The sequence below is a fragment of the Agelaius tricolor genome, unplaced genomic scaffold, assembly GCF_023055355.1.
Source record: "Agelaius tricolor isolate 1412-34295 unplaced genomic scaffold, bAgeTri1.0.p SCAF_4, whole genome shotgun sequence".
NCBI classification, from domain to species: Eukaryota; Metazoa; Chordata; class Aves; order Passeriformes; family Icteridae; genus Agelaius; species Agelaius tricolor.
The window spans coordinates 19,697,209-19,713,977 of record NW_027269264.1 but is presented as its reverse complement, the minus strand read 5'-3'; the positions used below and the strand labels follow the sequence as shown (position 1 = coordinate 19,713,977).

The window sequence follows — 16,769 nt, the reverse complement described above, 5'->3', positions numbered from 1 at the left end:
TAAAAGTAATACACTGGGGGACCTCATCACTCTCTACAACTCCCTGCAAGAAGGGTGCAGTGAAGTGAGGGCAGTTCTCTTCTACTGTGCCTACAGTGAGAGCACCAGAACATATGGCCTTCAGATGAGGCAGGGGAGATTCAGACTAGATATTAGAAAAAAATTGTCACTGTTAGGGTGATCAGGCATTAGAATGGGTTGCCCAGGGAGGTGGTGGAGTCACCATCCCTGAGGGCGCTTGGATCTGGCATTGGGTGATAAGATTACTAGTTCAGGGTTACAGTGGTAGTAGTGCTGTGTTTACAGTTGCACTGGATGATCTTACAGGTCTTTTCCAACCTTGATGATTCTATGATTCTGTGGTTCTACTTTCTTTCCTAGCATCTGTCTAATAGTTATGAATTGCACAGAAACCTGCAAAATTCTGTTTTGGTTTAGCTTAGTACCAAACCTTCAGAAGACTGCAACAACATAAAAAAACCACCACAATGGTAGTGGTGTATCCTGCTGTATCCTCTAGCTGTATCCTCCAGTCCTGGTGCAGCCATCATGCTCCTATGCTTGTCTTCCACAGAAAATACAGTCATTCATTCTATCTGCATTGCTTGCACCTCTTTAGCACTAGCATGGAAGCAACTCTCATGAGTCTAAGCTTACAGGCACATGGGAGTCAAGGCACTCTTCAGCAGCACTCCCTGACAACCACCACCTCCCCAAGCATCACCACCACCCCACTACACAGTAGTTTTTCATCTCTTGGTGATTCCTAAATATCTGCCATGACACCATGATACAAACATTTTCCTTATGCTTCTTCCTTCAGAAACACAGTTTTCCAACTCTCTGGTTAAGACACCCAGGAAAAGCTAGATGCTTGGGTGTGAGGCAGAAGTGTAAGCACTTTCATGGTTACATGGGAGTATTGTGATTTTATGTCAGTACAGGACTGGCTAAACTCCCCTTAAAGGAAGTAGACAACTGGTAAACTGGTCAAATGTTTGTGTAAAAATTTAATAACAGTACCAGGGGTTTAGACAGACAGGCAGACAGACAGACACCACATGGATTTAAGACTCCAGACAATGCTCTTCTTTAGTGTTTCTTTTTTACCTCACAAGAGAAAAGGGTAAAATCCAAAGAGTCTACTTATAACTTCTACTTACTGTACCTGAGTTTGCTGGTACTTGATAATCCACTTAAGTGGTTTCCAACATAAATCAGAGGCAGAGGAAATAACTGTGATAAAATTAAAAGCATAACTCAGATTATTTTGTTTAGAAGTACTGTTGAGGAACTTTACTTGATAGAATTTGATACCTGTCATATCAGATGTACTTTTACGAAGAAAGAGGGGTTTTTCAACAGGAAAAAAGGTAACTAAGCTGCAAGCTCATCTGCAGCTCCTATTTATGTGACTGGTCATGACCACAGCTTCATTGATGTCATTAGAAGAGTTGCAATTTACCACTAATGAGACTTAGAATCCATTTAGAGTAAATGTTAATCACTCTTATTCTAATTACTATAATCCTCAGATAAATATCCATTTTAACATTTAATTTTAGATATAAAGGTAATAATAACAACAGTATCTAAATAATCAACTGAAGAGGTAGAATAAAAAGTTAATAAACTATAAGTATGCTGTGCTCTTCTACATATTCCACACATATTAATACAGCTGGAAGTTGCAACATTTTAGATTAACCCAAAAAATTTGCTTTGTAAGATACTAGAAAGGAAAGTTAAGTAATTATGAGTAAATTAAACTTTGAGTAATTATGAGTAAATTTAACTATGAGTAAATTAAACCAGCAAAGAGACTGACTTGCACAGAAATCTATAGTCCATAACACAATATAGAGAAAAAATAATGGAACTTATGAGCCTTAAGAAAATGTACAAGAATACATTAATCCCTACAATTATCAGCTGCAATTCAAAGCCATTAATTTTCCTTTTACAGAAAAAATTACATTATCAGAGAATGGATAAGGTTGGAATTTGCAGAAGATTTAAGCCAGCCAAGGTAATCAATGGGGACAAAGGCAGTGTGTACATTTGGTCCCATTCACTATCAGTCAAGAGGGGCTGAGATGGCAGAAAGACATAACAAATCCTCTATCCTAATGTGTAATAGTTGCTCTGGTTTCTAAACAGGGACACTTTGGAGGACACTAAAGTCAAAGGCTATTCATTTTTAAACCTTGCTGGAAAAGCATACAGAGGAGTAGGGTGTATTTAATCTATGTTAAAAATGCTGTGTTTCTTTCACAGCAAGAGAGAAAAAAGTGAAGTAAAAGTTAATTGATAGTCAACGGAAGTTAACTTTTAAGTGAAAGTCACAGTAAAAGTAAACAGGAGTATAAAGAAAGCAGGAGTATGAGTAACAATAAATATTCAGCCTGTTGGCCTAAGTTTGCAAAAATTTTGTAAAGCAGTCTCATCTGCAGACTTTTATTTAGAACATTTTGGTTCATTTAATTTATAGGCTGAAAACAGAGCAGATATTATATTATCTTTCCTCTGAAATTCATTCAATTGTAAAGACAAAATTACAACATCCAGCATAACAGCAGAGATCAGTGAATCATTTATTTAAAAGGGGAACTTCAAAGTTTCATCAGTAAAATAAGCATTTCACTACTTTAAAACTCTAGCTGAATGCACTGAAGACATTTACCAGTTGAGGAGTGAAAAGTAATGGTTATCTTAGTGCCATAGCAAAAGTTGACAAAAGGATAAGGAGTTGGACTAAGGGTTCCTTAAAAAGTAGAGAAATCAACAATGGGCAATCCAGCTGATTCACTATGACTAGTCAAATCCAACACCACAAACAGTGTACATGTCCTAGAAGCTAAAATGCTGACTGCTCCCAGCCTATCCAGCAAAATCTTCCAAACAACAGATATTATTAGGATAAAGAAAATACATGCTGTATTTTTTAATGCCTTTGTATGTAAGTTAAAGCAAAGACAACAGCAGAGAGGAAGCACAGCAGGACTTGTGGGGATGGAGGGAAGAAACTTCTCAAGGTCTCAATAAGTTGTTTATACATGGAACTCAAAGCTACCCATGGGGAAACTTTCTTTCTTATTCTGGAATAATAAAGAAGGATTGTCCATTTTATGAATAATACCATGGATTCTCCTCCAAGACTTGTACATGTAGAAATGCCAATGATTTCAACATGCATTAAGAATGAACATATCTGTGAGACATCCATTGTAAACCTCACACTGACAGGAAGACAAGACATTCTGCAGTAAAGATGTGGGCTTGAAAAACTATGCTATCTGATCCCTGCAGCAGGGCTGGGAACATTCCTTGTGTCCTGGAGCAAACACAACTGATAACCTGCAACAAGACATAAACACACAGGCTAATGCATCGAAGAAACATTCCAACAACATTGCATAGATGCAAAAATCTTTGAGGATTGTTGCTGTACTAATTTCACATTCTAGTTCCCAAACTGAGGTAACTGAGGAGGTCCTGTCACATTTGTTCTATCCTGCCTCTTTAGACCATATACATTTAAGGTCTGTATAATGCAGCTAGTCGCCACCATCAGTATTTTCAGTGGGCATTATTTTAGCCCCTCCTATGGAACGTAAATGTTGTACTGGGAGTCAGCTATTGTTCTGGTTTCTCATCTAACACATTACTTTTCTACTATTTTTTCTACTATCACATGCTTCATTCATATTTCCAAGCAGCCTTCCTCTTTTTATGCTGTGTTCAAAAGTCTTTCACAAACACCTATCTCCCATTGATCCCACAGAGAGCTATATCCAGAAAAACCTTTCAGAAATGTGGAAGATTTCATCCTGCTATATAAAGGTAAAACAACCTTCCCATGTGCTGCATAACTAAATTGCAATGATTTCTCTGCAAACAGAGTTTATATCTATTGCCCAAACTAGAATATTACAGAGAAATTAAAATTATCAAATCAATTTTTAAATGAAACAATGATGCAAAGAATCCCATTTGAAAAAGAAATGCAAATGTTTTTCTTGTCTCCATAAGAAAGAATGCTACTATAAGAAGTAACTCTTTCCTATTAATACTATGACGTATGGGATCCTTACCTTCACGGGTATACTTTTGTCAAAATCAGGGAAGTGAACAATCTTATTTAGTTTTGACACATACAAGATAAGTATAGTGGTGGCCATCTAAACAAAAAGAAAAAATGAGAAGTCATGCAAGAGCAAAATTGTAATGTATGAATGAAAAAACTGCTTCAAAGACAAAATCTTTATATGAATTTGACAAATGCTAGGTTTTATGTATTTCTTTAAAAGAACAGCACAGAATGAAATTAACAAATTGAAATAATTTTGCTCTTATTGAAACAATTTTACCAGCTATTTATTTAAAAGTAAAATACACAAATATACTTTACTATCCTGAAGAAAATTAGTGGCATTCTGTGAAACAATGCATGCTGAGAAGGAGTTGAGAAAATAAAATAGGACACAACCCCAGATAAACCGTGAAATTTTTACTCAGAGAATACTTTAGTCTGCAGAACAACTCCCAAAACTTTTTTTTGGTAATGCAACATGGAGGATGGGCATTGATCAATCTGTTGACAACATGAGGAAGAAATAGTAAAGATGCAGACAGAATGAAGAAGAGTATCTGAGCAATGATATATCACAGGTGTTAATGCTGCTCCAGGGAGTCAAAACAAAGGGTCAAATTTTCCTAATATGAAAATAGAGCAATCAACTATCTAGAGGATGAGGTGGAGTCATGTTCTGCAGACTAAAGCATTATATCGTATCATATGTACTTTATATAGTGTTCACAAAAATCTTGGAAGGATCTGTCAACAAAAAAATGGAAATGTCATTAAGTCTTTGATTCTGCAAAGACTCTTTTTCTTTTTTCTACGAAGAAAAAAGCCACATCAAGACATGAATTATTGCCACATTTTCAAGCCTTTCACTGAAACATGTTCTATGGTTCCTTGAGCAGTCTGGGTATGTAAAACTCTCTATCACATCACAAAGTCTTTACAAGACATTTCACTCTCTCTAGCACCTAACAGCAGAGATGTCAGACTTGCGGTACCCTGTTTTCAATACTTCCTCACTACCCCCTGCCGTGCAGCCTTGGCAGAAAGCAAATTCCCTATAAAATGTTTTTGCCTAAATAACACTTGCTTCAAGGCTCAGTCTTTATCAGTGATCCCTCTGCAGTGACACATTCTTCTTTATGGACCCAGTCCACAAGCATTTGAACTTTGGTTTTATTACAATGTCTCCCAACAACAAACATTTCTGCTGCCATACTCCAACTTACCCATGGGCAAATAAAGCAAGAAAGAATAAAAATTTTGCACTGGTCCTACTGGAAAACTGCTGGGAAATGGGGAGAAATTTATGAGGAAATTAATGGTTTGGCTACAAACAGGGGCAATATCTCTGCATGCAGTCCACAAAGGCTCAAGGACCCTCACAGAATGTATGCATTTGCTAGAACAAAGCTGGACAGTTTTGAAGGCCAGATTCCTTAATTACTGAACTTTTCAAGGAGAATTAAATAGCATTCCAGTCTTTCCAGGCAATAATTTTTACTCAAGCTCAAAGTTGCCTGTTTTCAATGAAACAAATTACAGTTCCTTAAAGTGTATCTAATCCAGAAGACAAGCAGTTCACTGTAACTGTGATTTTGCCCCCTAAAATCTACCTCTATTATCATTAGTTTAACTTAAAAAATAATGAATACTTTTAGTATGCTTTACTTGTGAACATACCTGTCCAATTCCAAGAAACATTGGTGACGGGAAGCTGAAAAGCATGAACAGATATTTAGTACTGAGGAATGGAAATAAGTAATTAGGAAAAATAAAAAAGTTAAATTTTAAAACCAAATTCAACAATTAAACATGAGGATGACTGCCCTGTGTTTAAGAAGAGTTCAGGACTACACTTAATGTAGTAGAAATATTTTATTTCTGAAGCCCAAATGATACAGCCCATGTATGTACAGTTGATCAATTCTGAACTGCTAGCTGTTTGGGGACTACTCGTAACTGAAGGTAACACACTTAAAGAACTCTTAATGCATCATTTCTTGAGTAGCTTCACATATACATTTTAAATCCTGAGATGGGATAGTAACTAAAACATCTTGCATTTGCTCTAACATGGAAGCTTATCTCTACAATCCAAACATACTAGCAATATGTTTTTGTCAAAATCAAGTTCTTAGGTAAATGTTGTAGAAACATCTATTGTCTACTAAACTAGCTACATTCCTACTATAACCCTTCAGTTGGCTTTAGCTGAAAGCATAGATAGAGTCACAGAAAGGTTTAGGTTGGAAGGGACCTTAAAGATCATCTAGCTCCAAACCTTCTGCCATGAGCAGGGACACTTTCCACTACTCCATGTTGCTCAAAGCCCCATCCAGACTGCTCTTGATGATTGGTCATCTCTAGGGATGAGGAGCCCACAGCCTCTCTGGACAACTTACTCCAGTGCCTCACCCCTCTCACAGTAAAGAATTTCTTCCTAGTGTCAATCTAGACCTCCCCTCTTTCAGCTTAAGTCCACTTCCCTTTGTATTATCACTACATGGCCTTCTCAAAAGTCCTTCTTGAGCTCTTCCCTTTAGGTACTGGAAAGCCACAATAAGGTCTTCCTGGAACCTTCTCCAGGCTGAACAACCCTGTCTCTCTCAGCCTGTCTTCACAGGAGGGGTGCTGCCATCCTGCGATCAGAGCCACTGTGATTAGTGGCCTCCTCTGGACTAGTTCCAACAGGTCCATGTCTTTGAGTTGGGGGGTCCAAGACCTGGATGCATTATTACAGGTAGGGTCTCACCAGAGCAGGGGCACAGAATCCCCTTCCTTCCCCTGCTGGCCTCACCTCTTCTGATGCAGCCCAGGTGGTTGAGTTTCTGAGCTGCAAACACACAGTGCTGGTTCATATTCAGCTTTTTACCACAAGCACCCCCAAGTCCTTCTCCCCAGGGCTAGTCTTGACCCATTCTCCATGCACACTATATTTGTGCCTAGGATTGCCTCAATCCAGGTGCAGGACCTTGTACTTGGCCTTGTTGAACTTCATGACGTTTGCAGAAGCTGCAGTTCTCCTACTTAGTGTGGCGAGAAATGTACATCTAATATTAACATAATTGAAATGGGAACAAAGCATTGACAAAAGAAACAAACACACTGACTCACAGCAAAAAGGCCATAAGAGCCCTACAGTCCTAACACAGAGTTAGGAGCAATTGATAGCAAAAGAGATCAGGGAAACAGAAGTATTGGGGGCAGGAAAAACATAAAAAATAGCAGGACTTCCATTTATAATCATGTGACACTTAAACTGCCTTTTGTTTAGTATTTACAGCTCCCCCACATAAAGATGGAGAGTTTGCCCATCTGTACTACAGATTTCTGCAGAGATTTGTGATTTGCAGAGGCCTAAATACTTCCAGCAATGCTGTAAGGTCTTAATACAAAACTTAGGCTTACTGATGGACATACTGTACTCGATTATCTCATGCAGATGTGCTAGATGTATGCTAGGGACCTTCAGGGAGCTGCAGTCCGTAGGATAAAAAGTACTATAAAATAAAATCTCAACTTGCACCATGTACAATTTATGAGACATATTAAATACAACTGCTATATGTTCAAATAGCACTGAATGTTAGAAAATGACATTTGGCTTTTTAACTTTCTTCTTATTTTGGTTTTTCTTTTTCTTATTTTGATTCAAGATGAGCTAAACCATAGCAAAAACAGAGCAAAGATTTCAAGTAAAACATGTTACTGGTGACAAAAATGACAGTCACAGGACAATATAGAATCATAGAATATCCTGAGTCAGAAGGGACCCACAAGGATGATTGAAGTCCAACAAGTATATACATCTAGATGGGAAAAGTATGACTTGGAGATGAATGCCCAAGTTCCTATTTCCGTCAGCTGCAAGACTAAGAGTAAAGTGCAGTGTAAGAGGGGTGCAGTTAATGCTGTTGCTTTACAGTGGTAGAAGATTCTAATTATCACCAGGATTCCATATGGGAATTAGCACCATCAAGTCAAGGACTGAATCTCTCAGTGTTTTTACGATCAAGCCATTTTACGAGTTTCACTTTTCGTTTTTGGCTGCCTCAGAAAGGAAAGATGCTGGAAGAAAGATACTGTTCAGCAGGAACAGTTAGAGGATACGCTGTTTCCCTCACGGGTGTCTCAAGTAGTGCGATCCTCTGGGAATAGCGAAAAGACCCGCAGGAAAAGACGGGTGTAGTCGGAACTGTGCCTGCCGTCGGGCGGTGCTGCAGAACTGGTACATACTGGGCACGGGTAGAGTCCCAGATTGGAGAAACCAGCCCTGCTTCCAGCACATTACCCACCAGCTGGCTCGGGATCCCGAGCTGCACGGACGCCCGAGGGTCACGCCACCGGGAAGGGGAACAGGAACGGGAAGGCTTCTCCGCCGGGCAGGGACAGAGCCCGGCATCGCCCGGCACCGGCCGTACAGGCACCCGCGGCTGGGGGCCGCCCGCTCCGCCCCGGCGCTCACCTGTAGGCGCTGAGGAGCGCCTTGTTGACCAGCACGGTGAGGAAAGAGCACGTCCCGTAGAAGAGCGCCGAGAGCACCCTGGGAAGTGTCGGGGAAGCGGCGACGGCGTCCGCCTCCTCCCCCGCGGCCTGCCCGGCGCTCATGGCGGCGACGAGCGGCGGCGAGCAGGGCCGCACCGCGGGTTTGCACCAGGGTGGCCGTGGGGACGCCGCTCCTCCTCCTGCTCCCCGGCCCGTCCCCAGACGGCGGCGGCGGCCCCGGGTCCGGCCGCGGCGGCCCCGCGGGCGGGTCTGGAGCGGCGCCGCGCCTCGCCTCGCCTGCCGGGGGCGCTGCCGCCGCCAGGGCCGGGGAGCCCCGCCAGAGCGGCCCACAGGACTCGGCGGCGGTGGGGCGGGCACCGCGCGGGGCCTCCGGCGGGCCGGGGCCGCGGCAGCCCGGCCCCCAGAGCACCCGGTCGTGCTGTTAAACCAGGCCGGCGGCAAAACGGGGCCTCTGGAGCCTGCCCGCGGAAGGGAGAGGGCCGAACCCCGCGGGGACCCTGCTGCAGCCAGCCCTCAGCACCCCCAGAGCTCGGCCTGGGCTCCGCGCGGAGGGACGGATTCTCACAAGTTCCTGAAACTAAAAAACAATTTGCCTCGGGTGGTTTACTTGTGTCAGATTTCAAGGGACAGGGAAAATAAACACCTTAAACCTTCTCTGCAACAAGCCGGGCTGTCAGAAACAAGGAAGAGGCTGAGTATTTAATAATTACCAAACAGCACACATTAAACCTGAAAATTAAATCAAGTTTTTATTCAAAGCATCTATTAGAATGACAGCACATCAACTCTTCTGCTTTTAACTCACGCCAAACTACAACTTAAATCTTTCAAAGAACCAAACAATTTCTTGTATGTAATCACTTAATAAAACAAAAAGCAGTCTTCCACAACCCATCTTTGCTTTTTTAACTTGGTATTTTACCCTAAACTTGTCATGATCGAAAACTGCTTCAGCTGTCTGAATTTTGTCTATGGCAAAGTACAATCCAGTGTACTTGTCATACTTCAAAGACCTGAGGAAATATTCTGGCTGACTGAAAAAAGAAATTTGAAGACCTCAAACCCAACAACAACAAAAAAAACCCCACCAAAAAATCCACAACCAAACCTGATGAAGTAATATTCCAGTCTGCAAGTGGCTGGTAATTACAGTCTTCTGCCCTGTGAAATACTGCTCGGGAGCAATTCTGAGTTATGATTCAGAATTACAACAGATGTATGTTCAGGGCTCATTTTGGGATCAGACTATTCACATGAAGCCAGATGAACAGTCAGAAGCACTTAATATTTTTTAGAAACCCAAAACCTACATACACGAATGAATTACCAGTTTTACATAGGCAAAGAAGCCTTATATGACTAGTGTTTCCTATTTTTTTCAGAAGCTGAAACAAAAGTTAAACCGTATCACTGGTGCAAAATTATTTACAATCAATGAAAGACACTTTCTTTTTTTAAATTATTCAATTACTTTTTAGTTAAGTGCATCGACACAGGATTTAAACAAACTGGATTAATGAGATTTTCAACCACAAAAGGTTATCAGAGAACATACTTCAACAGCTGCAGTTTCAGATATAAAACCACTCTACTTTTCTGGAACAGCTGTATGCATCTGGTCAGCCTACATCAAGTGATTGACAAAATGTTTTCTTCCTTTTCAGTTCAAGCGAGAGGGAAAGAGGCTTCCCTTCTCATCTAAATTTCCTGACTTCCAACAAGGGGAAGAAGTTAAAGCAAGCAGGTCAGTAAATACACATTATTAATATCCCCATAAGCAGTAGCTTAACAACAACAACAACTGACAACAAAACCACACACAAAAAGTCCAATCTGAAAACAAACTTTTGTTAGTATATTAGGAATCTCTGGCTGCCTTCAAAGCAAAATATGGTAAAAGATCACCGTGAGACAATGCTACTGAAAGTACATAACATTCAAAAGTGACAAGATACCCTGTTAAACATTTTATATCAGCATCTGAGTACTAGGCAGCATTCTGCAACTTCATTTATTTGGGAAATATATGAAATCACACTGTTAACACACTTGTAACTACCTTTGGAAGCCTATTTTCTATTTGTATAGTGAATACTTTTCTGCAGTGTTTACTTTATAGCTGTGCTATGGTTAGTGAACAAAAAATTGGCATGTTATGCTGGACTAAAGCAGTAAGGTGGCTTTATGCACAGTAAGTATTGAGGCTTCTATTTGCTAATCATTATAAAAGCAATGCTTTAAAACTTAGTGTTTGCTAATAGAAGACCTAGAATAGTTTACTACAAATTCATACCACCCTGTAAATAACCCTTTTATTAACAAAATCAAGTGCCAAATCACTAAAGGGCCCAAATACCTGAAAAAAATATTACCAGTTCTTTACCTTTTTCTAGACTTTGCAAGACTAATCATTTTCAGATAAAACAATGTGCAAAACTTCCCAACTACACATGTTAGGAATAACAAGTGCTACCAAGAGATTCTGCTGAAATCAAATCAAAAAAATGTGAAGCAGCAAAGTCAAGCCTCATACCTTGGGCAGTCACAGTGAAGATATTCCCTGCATGAAGCATTTTCTTTCCCTGTACAAGCTGAGATAACTAAACTCTGCCCTTCGCCTTGGAGATGCTAGGTATAGATATACTGACATTAGAAAAACATGGTTTCATTGCTGTTTTAACAATATCCCCAGACTCATCACTTTGCTAGATAGTCAGATAAATACTTTTTTTGTCAGCCATCTTTGGCCACATGTACCATCCTGCTAATTGTGAACACTTTATTCAGAAAGTGTTTCCTGTGAAATCTGCTTCAGATAAATGAGTTAACCTTGCAAAAATCTAGCTTTCCATGACACATAAATTTATCAACCCTGCCTTATGCAGTCCCATATTTACAAAATACTTAGAAATTTTACATCTGTCTTCTACCCTATCAAAAGTGCAATTCTCTCACCCCATGTTATGGGGCAACAACATTCTTCATAAATTCTACAGAATAGCAGCCTATTATAAGCAAATAAGGTGCTTAGCTTATGCTTGGGATCTAACTGGTTAAGTAACACCAGAAAGTACATTTTTTATGGGCAGAGACTGCTCCTCCTATCTACTGTCGCAGGGGTGCCACAGCTAAGTTTGCCAGCTCAATGAGCGCCAGCGCGCCATGCATGCGTTCACGCTGCTCCTGGAGGCGACGGTGGCGGGCAGCTGAATGAGCACTGTTTTTCTCTTCATCGTCCTCTTCATCAGACTGAAGATACTCCATTGGGTCCTGCTGTTCCTGATCTGTTTTCTGGATTGCTTTGGTCTTCAAAGCAGGAGCACGCTGCTCTCTAGTCTCCCAGTATCTATAACATCAAACGTGAGGAATACTTGTAAAATACACACAACAATTGACTCGCACACCACCAATTCAAAATGGGCAAAAACCTCCCAAGTACTAGCTTGCATTGAACTGGGCATTGCACTTGGCTTTACCTTTCAGCCCTTATATGGTAGTATTTAAGCTGTCAGAAAGCTTCTTTACTCAGTATTTTCAATGTGAAGTGCCCAAGTGAACATCTGTGACAGATTTCTTGTCTCCATGGTATTCTCAGCAGGCATGTCTTCCTAGACATACAGTACCCCTCATACAAATGCAAATTCAGCAAAACTGTAGCACTAGCTAATAAAGTATTAGCAGGTGTTGATCAAGCAAAAAAAAAAAGGTATTTAAGCAGAAAGCAAACACAAAACAAAACTGTAAGAAAAAAGTCTCAAGAACTTGGTCTTGACCAGGAGTTCATAATTCTTTAAGGAGAGGCAAGGCTGTGCTGATGTGTACTGGAAGAACATCTAGTTTTGCTTTCTTGGGGTTTAACTATCCCAAAGAATGAATGCTGTGTTAGACCACTCTTTTAAGTATTTTGAGAAAGATGAGGAAACTTACTTCGCTAGCCACTCGGCCACAGCTTTATTGTCAGCTGTCTCCTTCTTACTCAGCCTGTCTGTGAGTTCTTCCCTCTTCAGTCGAGCATAGGGATGTTTGGGACAATGACGGTTTGCATGTGTGAATCTGCTTAAGCAGCCTTAAAAAAAACACAGAGTGACAATGAAGAACGTGTTACAGAAAGCAGCCAACCAAAGAAAGTGTAGCATCTGTGGGATGGAAATGCCACTGAATCCACCCTTCCTCATTCACAAAACCCCTAGGTTTTGTTGAAAACCAAAGGCTCTAGGTTCGTAACATGCCCCCCGTCATTATTTTATACATTAGTATCCACTGACAGAGAATGTATGCAATCCGTAGATACATACTTGCAGAATTAGGCAGATTCTGCAGGGCTCTTCCCTTCCCTAAAAGTTCCACCAAATTTAAACTCCAAAGCTTTTGCCATGTTAACACGCATACATTCCCAATATTAGTCTGACCCCAGAAAGCTGCAAATCGTTCTCTGATGACTTACCATTCTCTGAGCAGACAAAAGGCTTCTCTCCTGTGTGGAGACGCTGGTGAGTTTTGAGCTGCCCACTCTGTACAAAGGCTTTCCCACAATCTGGGTAATCACATAAATAAGGCCTTTCACCTAAAAGTAGTAATAGAAGAGATTTATGAAAGATGACTAGAAGTGTCATAGTACCCAGCAGTGGTCCCTGGCTTCAGAAACTTGCATCTACTTAAAAAATCCTGGTGTACTTAGAAGTGCATGCTCTATGCTACTGAACAATACACTTATTTCTGAAGAGAAAAAAAAATGTACTTTTCCTTGTCATATTTCCTGATTTAAGACTGCTAGATAGCACTACATAAGTTTTGTGAAACTGTGCAGATATAAAGCAAGAAATATGGACAAGTAATTGGATTCAGTAATACAAGGATTGTATTGGATTCAGGTTGTAACCAGAAACATTTTATCCTTACCATAGCCTGAACTAGGGTAAAATAACCTGAGGTCAACATCACTACAAGGTTATAGAATTATCTCATTAGGAGAAATAGCTCATGTTTAAGAAAAGTTATAATGATGAAGGCTGCATGAGAAACTTATTCCAGATTTAAGTTTTCTTAAATCAGTGATCAAGGAAGAGTTCTCCATGCAAACTGCAACAAAGAGAACAAAGGTAGCAGGTGTCTCCTTCCTCAAGTGGACCTGACTGCACACACTACACAAAGATATGCCATGCCACCGCCCTCAGGAAGGCAACAAAATGAGGGTGAGTATGGCTCACTAATTCAGAGGAATGACAGGGTAAGCTCTACTCAGTTAAGAAGTTCTTACAAGTTCAACACATTGCAGGACCGAGTGAAATAGTTTATTTTGACCAAAAAATGAGGAATGATGCTGTTTAATATCATTATTTAGATTAGTCATTGTGACCTGAGTCAGAAGGAGATGGTGACAACCAGGACTTTTGTGGGATTTTGTTTGGTTGGTTTGAGGAGAGTGCTGGTGGTTGTGTCTGAATTGTGAGCTACATTTTTTCATGTTTTATGGCAAACAGTGTTCTGTTGAAGAAATAAAATGTATTTGCTTGGTTTAAAAAAAACCCCAAACATCATCTTCAGTTTAAGCTCAGTTGAGTATTGAGTGAGTTCATCATACATTTAAACTTAAATGCAAATCACCTTCTAAATACTGTTCAGTAAATTAGCCTGATCTCCTCCACCCCAGAAAATTAATTTTAGGTGGTGGGAAAAAACAACTGGGTGGTGATTTTAAGCATGTAGACTCTTCTCTCAATATTTAAGCCCACTTCCTGGGACAATCCTGAAGTTGCCACTTTTTAAGTTACTCTAACCTCTTACAGCAAAACTTCAATTGTGATGTGAAAAATACATCAGCAAGGAGGAAACAAATCACAAAGAGGCAATCAGGATAGAAAGTGCTACCAGGCTCAAGTACAGAGTACCAAGCCCAAGACTACAGTCTTTCTTAAAAAGTGAGTCTGTGACAGATAAAATGTTTCCACAATTTGACTATACTATTATAGCCCAAATTGCTGCTACACTTCCCCACTACAAATATGGTTACAAAGACTTTGATTGACTAACAAGCACTGGGAGCAAAGTATGTTAATTTAGCAGTTACAATAAAATCATAACAGGTTAAGTTCTTTGGGGTTCCTTTATGTTTGTTTTGGGGGGATTTAATTCCTTCATTTGTGCTTCCTAAGTGGCTCTCCCCAGCTATTCACACCTTCCTTTTACTCACCAGTGTGAGTTCGTTTATGGGCTTGCAGTGACTTCTCTCGTGGAAAGACCCTGTTGCAAATATTGCAGCGTATCCTGCTGGAAGAGTGCTCTCCTTCACTGATCAGGTCTCGGACGGTGTCTGCTCTTGGACGGCCACGTCTTATTCCATCCTGGGTGTAAATAACGAGGCAACTAAACTCAGGCACTTCCTCCCCCCTGCAGTTTGGCCAACTGGCACAGCATGCCCTGGAGCGAAGGCATGACCAAGGATGGTGCTGTGACAGCACAGAGCCACACCAGACTGTGCCCAGCCCATTCCTAAGGGCCCGGTGCAGGAGGGGAGATGACAGGCACCACCATGAGCTCAGGAGCACGGGGGAAACTGACAATAGGACCACAGAATGGGTCAGGCTGAAAGAGACCACAGCGGGTCATCTGCTCCAACCTCCCTACTCAAACAGTCATTCTAGAGCACATGGTACAGGATTGTGTCTAGGCAGTTCTTGAGTATCTCCAGGGACAGAGACTCCAAAACCTCTCTGGGCAACCTGTGCTATGCTTGGTCACCAACACATAAAAAAATTCCTCCTCATATTGAGGTGGAACTTCCTGTGTATCACTTTTTGCCTACTGCCTTTTTTTCCTCCAGCTTGTTACAAGCAAATCCTAGCTCCATCCTCTTGGCACGGTGGTAAGATACTCATATCCGTTATTAAAATCATCTCAGTCGTCTCTTCTTGAGGCTGAACAGGTACAGCTCCCTCAGCCTTTCCTCACAAAATAAATGCTCCGGTCCCTAAATAATCTTTGTTGTCCTACACTGGACCCACTCCTGGAGCTCCATGCCTCTCTTGTACCGAGGAGCCCAGAACGGGACAAACCGCTCCAGACACGGGGAGAGAAGACAAGAGTTTTTCTCGGCGGCGAGGATGGTTTTTTCATGGTCATTTTTTTACTTTTTAAAGGAGGGAGGACGGGCAGCCGCTCCATCCCCCGCTCTTCCCCGCGGCGCGCGCGCCGTTGCCGGAAGTGACTTCACTTTAAATGCCCGGGCGGAAGCGCGGGAGGGGCGCGCGCCGCGGAGTCACCCCGCAGGCGCGCGGCCCGCCCGCCCCCGCCCGCCGCGCACTCACCTTCAGGTGCCGGTGTCGCCCGCCGCTCCCCGGGCTCCCGGCCTTCTCCTCGTCTCCGCCGGGGACTCTGCCCGCTCCCCCGCGGGGCGGCGGCGGGGCTGACGGGCCGGCGGTGCTGTCGCTGCCGCCGGGGCTGAGGGTCACGTTGTGCGCGTTCTCGCCCCAGCGCCAGGGGTAGACCATGAAGTCGCTGAAGCCGGGGCTGGTGGGGACGGGCGGGACGGGCATCGGCTCCTCGGCCCCACTCCCCGCCGAGGAGGGCTTGATCGGGGTGGTTTTGATAACGGAGACCAGGACGCGCTTCGGGGAGTCCTGGCAAAAAATCACCGGGGGGGGGCCCGGCGGGAGCCGCTCCGCCATCGCCGAACCCTCGCGGGCAGCGGCGAAGGGAGGGAAAGAAAGCGAAAGGAGGGCGCTCCGCGGCGGCAGGGCCCCGCAGTCCGCGCCCGTGTCCCGGAATGGGCCGTGCAGCTGCACGGAGGTCCCGCGGCCGTCGGCACCTGTCGCCGCTCAGGCTCGCCTCAGCCGCTCATCACTGAGGACGGCGGCTCCCTGTGGTCTCGGCGGCTTGCCCTCCGCACCCCTCCGCCTCCGCGGCCACCCCCGAGCGGGTCCGCCAAGTCAGCGGCGGCCCCCGGCCATGGCAGCGCCCGGAGCGAAGCAGTCACAGCGTCCCCGCACCTTTCTGAAGCGAAGCCGGCCCCGCTGGCAGCCCCGGTCCCGGCGATGCCCGAGGAGGAGCCGCCGCCGCCGCCGCGTTACCTCCGCGCTCGCAGCCCAGGCCGAGCCCCAGGTTTTCCCGCGTTACGTTTCGCGCCCGAGCGCAGCCAATCACCCGGCCTAGCGCGGGTGTCACGGGGAGTCTGTTC

General features: G+C 43.0%; 2 protein-coding genes and 1 long non-coding RNA gene across 3 annotated transcripts in view; 1 reads left to right on the top strand and 2 right to left on the bottom strand.

Annotated features, from left to right (window-relative positions):
• The window catches only part of SLC35D2 (solute carrier family 35 member D2), a 23,775-nt gene extending 14,788 nt beyond the window's left edge, over positions 1-8,987 (bottom strand). The window contains exons 1-4 of the mRNA XM_071424801.1: positions 8,556-8,987; positions 5,771-5,804; positions 4,095-4,181; positions 1,169-1,236 (exon numbers count right to left, since the gene is read on the bottom strand). Coding sequence (XP_071280902.1) covers positions 1,169-1,236; positions 4,095-4,181; positions 5,771-5,804; positions 8,556-8,698 — 332 coding nt within the window. The 5' untranslated portion in view covers positions 8,699-8,987. The remainder of the gene's footprint in view (positions 1-1,168; positions 1,237-4,094; positions 4,182-5,770; positions 5,805-8,555) is intronic.
• LOC139588948 (uncharacterized) lies at positions 8,164-14,684 on the top strand. Its single transcript, XR_011678869.1, has 2 exons — positions 8,164-8,591; positions 10,261-14,684. It is a non-coding gene; the product is annotated as an uncharacterized lncRNA (long non-coding RNA).
• On the bottom strand, positions 9,327-16,769 carry ZNF367 (zinc finger protein 367). Its single transcript, XM_071424800.1, has 5 exons — positions 15,901-16,769; positions 14,787-14,937; positions 13,041-13,160; positions 12,524-12,662; positions 9,327-11,942 (listed from the first exon to the last, which is right to left on the bottom strand). Exons 1-5 carry the CDS (start codon positions 16,258-16,260, stop codon positions 11,702-11,704), a joined length of 1,011 nt encoding a protein of 336 aa, XP_071280901.1. The 5' UTR covers positions 16,261-16,769; the 3' UTR covers positions 9,327-11,701.